Source organism: Malurus melanocephalus, unplaced genomic scaffold (assembly GCF_030028575.1).
Source record: "Malurus melanocephalus ecotype Western Australia unplaced genomic scaffold, MMel_1.1 scaffold_127, whole genome shotgun sequence".
Taxonomy (NCBI): domain Eukaryota; kingdom Metazoa; phylum Chordata; class Aves; order Passeriformes; family Maluridae; genus Malurus; species Malurus melanocephalus.
This window is the reverse complement of record NW_026623359.1, coordinates 1,313,304-1,318,875: the sequence shown is the minus strand read 5'-3', so window position 1 is coordinate 1,318,875 and position 5,572 is coordinate 1,313,304. Positions and strand designations below refer to the sequence as shown.

Sequence of the window (5,572 nt, the reverse complement as noted above, 5' to 3'; positions counted from 1 at the left end):
GTCTTGGGGCACAGCCATGGACTGACAGAAGAACCACTCAGGAGAAGGAATGAGAGGGGGAGAACAGCACTTCCCACGCCATTATAGAACTGCCACTGCTGAATGATTGGTGGAGGAGGCAAAAGAGGCAGATCCWGGGAACAACCTGCTTGCTTTTCTAAGTGACTCTGGACTCTGTTCCTCAGAGTGACCTACTCCTACAGTGATGGTGGGGCAGAGTACTTAGAGGCTGACGTGTTTGACATCACAGGTAAGCCCACAGAATTTCTACCCAGCGCCAAGCAGAGCCATGCAATCACATCCGCTCAGCTGAGCGCTTGGAGCCWCTGCACAGCTCTGCGTAGGCTTCACAGGAGATCTGTCAGTCTGGGTGGAGTGGAATGTTAGCATAGCTACACTGCTGTGTAATGTAAACCCCACTCTGGGGGTTGCAGACAACCTACACAGCACAGTGTAGGACATGCTCTATGGTTTCCAGAGGAACYCTCCTGATCCAGGAGCCTGTGGAGATGTGCTTGTAGCTCCTCAGTGTGAGAGCTGGTTGGCAGAGCACAGCAGCCTCTCAGCTGGGTCTGGCAGATGCAGGAAGGTATGTCAGCTTTAAAAACTGAGGATCTAACCTTCATGATGAGCTTGACATTAGCAATKTCATGTAAACTGGACAGCTACATAAGCCATACAGGCAGTCAGAAATGAGAATGAGGTTGGCTGCTGTTGGCAGGGGTTGGGTTTGGACACCCAATTCAGTAGCTGTGCTTTGCAGGCAAAATTTTGAATTTTTTTTAATGTATCAGTACTATGGTTTTTGTCCTAAATTTCTCATAAGCTACAACAGAAATACAAAATTTTCCTCCTGCTCTTCTTCATGTTATGTGGATGTCGTATATTTTAAATCTGTTATACAGAAAGAAGATTGTGGGAAATTAGTAAACCACTAACAATAAAAAGATCTCAGAGACATTGCAGATAAAAAAATGTATTTGCACTAAGCTGTGCTGATGTCTGCAGAGAGAAGTTAGCAGTACAAAACAGAAAGTGAGAAAATCATATCAGGCTGAATCTTCCACAGGAAGCAGAATTACACAGAACAAGTAACATCTGACCTGGACAAGTAGATAAGCAATAAGCACAATCCCAAACCCACGCAAGCAACATGGAAAACATGCAGGGTGAATGAACTGGGCTGTCACCTAGGGCTGCAGGGGAGGGACAACCTGATATCACCGGTATGATTGCACAGGGAGACTTTTTTGTTTGTGCCCAAATTGCAGTGTGGGGATGTAAATGGGAAAACGGTGTCTGAAGAGTTCACATCAGAAGCAGACATGTACCTTGATGTGACTGTGAACTATCTGTGGGTATGACTTTTAATTTTTTATTCTACTAAATAGGATAATTTTCTTTGTTTTCTGAGCAGTACTTTGTCTGTTTCTGTACTATGTCAGAGCTTGATACAAAACACTGCTTGCCTGTTCCTWGTCTGACTTTAAAAAAAAAATTCACCTGTTTGAAACAATGAGCAAACCCTTTGCTTGTATAATGCAGAGTTCACTGGCTTGAATAGGATTATATTGCTTTGTGTGAACTGAGCATCAGGCCTGACACTTTCAGACTCTAAACTCACTGGGATGGGAATTCTCTTTGCACATGATATGACYGACACAATGTCGCTGATGTGTGAGTAATAGCAAAACAAGCTGATGTTTTTGTGGGCAGAAGCTGTTGGGTTTGAGAGACTGTGCATGGTATGTAGATTTGTCTGAAGTAGATAAACTGTACAGTAAACTGGAATGAGAGTAGCAGGAATGAGGCAAAGTATCTGATAAATTCTGATATTTGCATAATGGAATATGGAAAGCATACAGGCCAAAGCCCCAGGACAAAGGCTTTCTGTCCCAGGCCATGTTGGATTTTACTAATTTCACGAAAGTAAATTATTTTTATAGATTTACACAAAGTGCTTGTTTTAACACACTCTTTAGCTGTATTTATAGTTCAAAGAGAAATTATTTTCACAGTGTGTTAATGCTTAAATCCACSTGTTTTCTCAACCCTGAAACGTAATGTTTTAAAACAATTCTTGCATGTATGTACAAGTACTGAAAGCTTTTTTCAARCAGTGAACAGGAGTACATGGAGACAGAATTGACCCATTTATGTAAGGGCAGGATCTAAAGAGTTGGATGTACAGCAGGCAGGGTTGATAATACATTCATTTATACTATCTTAATAATGGACAAACGAAAATGATTTCAACTTTCTCAGTTCAACATTGAATTCTATTTCCTTCTAATGGATCAGTGCCTCTTGAGAGACATTCACATATATCATACTTTGTGACAGATTACATAGACATAATGAACCCCCTTTAAGACAGGTGTGTTTCACTGGCAAAAACTTCTGTGCATTTTAGACTTGATGACTCTTTCATATTGAAATTTTAATTAAAGTAAAATTTTAATTTTTCCTCAGCTTTCAACATAATGACAGAAATCAGAGAAAAGAAAATGTTTTCTTTCAAACCACAGATTATAATTCCTCTATTGGTTAATATATATATCCTTTGTCACAGCAAATCCAAATTTAGTTTTCCAAATAATTATTTTTAGACTGATGGAAATGAAATGCTGTTTAATTTTAGTTCTAAAATAACATGCACTATTATGCTCAGGGATTTTAGTGCTAGAACACTTATGGAGAGACTAYGCTCATTTTGACACTAAGAGTATTTCAAGGGGAGGATTTATTGAATTACCTTGGATACTTCTGCCACTCATAGAAATTTGAAGATGAAACTGACATAAAATAAAGTACCATGATTTTGCAAACTCAATCACATCTATGAAATGTATTAGTACTCTAGATGCAGAAATCACAAAAATACAGCTAATTTCTCAGATAATAATATCAYGTAGATATGCATGTCCTTGCAGAAGGTTTAAAGAATGACAGCAGGTAAAAGACAGAAATAAATGACAATGTTCCTGCTTTAAAACAACTGACTTCGAGGTTCCAGTTAGAATTTTATACAAGTGTTCGGCCTAAACCAGGAGAATGAACTGTTTAGATAAGAGAAAGAATGCAGTAAACAAATGTATTTACTGATTAATCACCCAGGCTCGATGCAAATAATTAAAAAGAATTTTTTGTCTTGTGACTACACGTGCAGAATTTAATTCTGTGCCTCAGTTTGTTCCTAGGATTTTTGCACAATTTTATTATTAACTTTAACAAGATATTTTTAAGAACAAAACAGTTGACAACAATAAGATTAAGTCAGCTTTTACAGCTAGCAAGACTGAAAAGATTATTTGCTTAAGCAAAATATGCTTTTAAACATTGTCATTGTTCCATATAGCTCAAATTTTGCCTGATAAAAATTTATCACAACCATTCAATGGCTGACTTACTTTAAATTCAGAACAAGCACAGTCCTTGGCTCAAACTGTAATCACTAAAATCCTCAATAATGGAATTACAAGGAAAATGCTTCTAAGACAGATTATCCCAAACCAGTATCTCACCTCTCCCAGCAAATCACCCGATATGGAGCCTTGAGGGTAAAGATCAGAGAGATCTGAAATCYGTGCTGCCAGATTAAGGTGTCTTCAAGTTGAGCACAGAAGAAGGAATGAGAGGACAGTGTGGAAGATCTTTGGGCCAGAGCTCCCTTTTGCCTTGCTGTTACAGAAAGCCCTGAGGAAGGAAAGYTGAAGTCCTGCACATGGAGGCACAGGATCCAGTCCTGCTGCCRAGGATGAATTGGGAAAAGTACCCTTTTAAATGCTACACATAGTTGTTAAAAAAAATTGCTCTAACCTGGTTATATTCTATCACTTCAAATATTCAAGAAAACTGAGTATTAGCRAGAGAGGAAAAGTAGTAAGGGGCTGCATTATCTGACCTTTTCCACAGCAAAAGTAGTAAAACTTTTTTCACTTTGGATGAAGGGATAAAGATGTGAACTTTTGGGCAGTACCTGCAGAAGCCTCCCCCATCAGTTCACTGGTGAGGAAGAMAACAGCCAGAGTCTGCCTCTCCTCCTGACAGGCTGCTCATGATCCTCCATCTGCTTCATTCTTGAGGGGAAATTAAAGCCCTTTTCATCTAGTTTATGTGACAGCCAGAACTAATTACAGTACCTGGGAGAGTACAGAATTCTCTCACTTCAAGCAAACCTGCTTCTTGTAATGCCAAGCCAGGGGCAGAATGCCCCTGCATTCACCAAGAGCCGCACTCAGCACAGTCTCCCCTATACTCTGGTCTGCATAGAAGTGAAGAGCTTTTCTGTCACAGAGAGAAGTGCCAAATATAGCTACTTGTATTATAAAACACATTTTAAATACTTCACTCTCTCAGTGGAGTTATAGAATGAACTTCAAGCTGAGCTGTAATGGCACTTAATTCTTAGCCCACCAGAAGAAAAAGCTTTACACAAAATACTTTTTAATCATCTTACTATTATAGGTGCAGCTGTTGCATCTTTGCTACCTACAGTTTGCCTGGTAAGGTGGAAACAACACAGTGAAATAATCAAGGTGTTCAGTTTTACAAGCCCCAAGCAATAACTTTCAGAATTTTTTCACMGATAATTTGATACTGGTAGGCAGTCTGATTTAGAAATTGCAAACATGAAGCTGAGAGAAAAGCAATGAACTTCTCAGCATAACTAGTTGGTTTCCAAATATCTTTTTTCTCTTTCAGATTAAGATTGCCATTGTAGTTTGCAAGTATTGCAGGTATAGTGAAGAAAAGATTATACCCTGGGAAACAGACCAGCTTTGTTTGACGTTCTCAAAGCATGTTTTGTACTATTTTGTTCTGAACAAATAATACTGATGATTTTGGTTTGCTGTGCTTTGAAAACAGTATTCTGGCCAGAAGCTTTGCTGATCATTCATAGATGTACTGCTCTTGATGAAAAACTAGCTTTTGGGCTGGAAAGCATTTCTGTCCACAACAGGATGGGGGGGTTTTCCATGGAGTTGTGCATGATTTCTCATTTCATGTATGTGTGTGCACTTAGACACCAGTAGGTATTTTTGCCTGAGCAGAATACAGGTCAGTGTGTGAACAAGTACATACAGCAGTTGTGGTCTTGGCCAAAGAAAGAACACGTTGATGATTTCACTGTTATATCCTTAATCTCATACACTGTGATTGCTTTGCTTTATCAGGGCTCAAGCTTTTCTAAGCTTTTTAGGATTATATTTAGAGAGCTCAACTGTGGCTTTTTACAGATTTGGAGCTAAATTGCTTTCTGATGAGATTGGACTGGTACAAGTGTACCTCCATCAGGATTGATCTATTTAGSCCCTCTTTTTCCTAATTTAAATATTCCTATGCTCTTCTGGTTTGATGGTATTTGGATCACAGGATTCAATAGAAGCCTCTGTTTCTCAGTAGCCAAGTATTTTGTAGCAGAGAAATAAGTTTTGGCTGGGGAAAGAGCTGCTAGGATGTAAAGGAAGCATTGAGGTTTTCGTGTGTTTGCGTGGTTGGATGTGGATCTAGAGGAAAAAGAAAGGCTCTTTTGAGCCTTCATCATCAAGACTTGTTATGTTCTGAGAAG

The 5,572-nt window shown here is 39.0% G+C and overlaps 1 protein-coding gene across 1 annotated transcript in view; it reads left to right on the top strand.

Moving 5' to 3' along the window:
• Positions 1-1,276: 1,276 nt before the first annotated feature.
• Positions 1,277-5,572, top strand: part of LPIN1 (lipin 1) — a 54,834-nt gene continuing 50,538 nt past the window's right edge. The window contains exon 1 of the mRNA XM_057370477.1: positions 1,277-1,358. Coding sequence (XP_057226460.1) covers positions 1,326-1,358 — 33 coding nt within the window. The 5' untranslated portion in view covers positions 1,277-1,325. The remainder of the gene's footprint in view (positions 1,359-5,572) is intronic.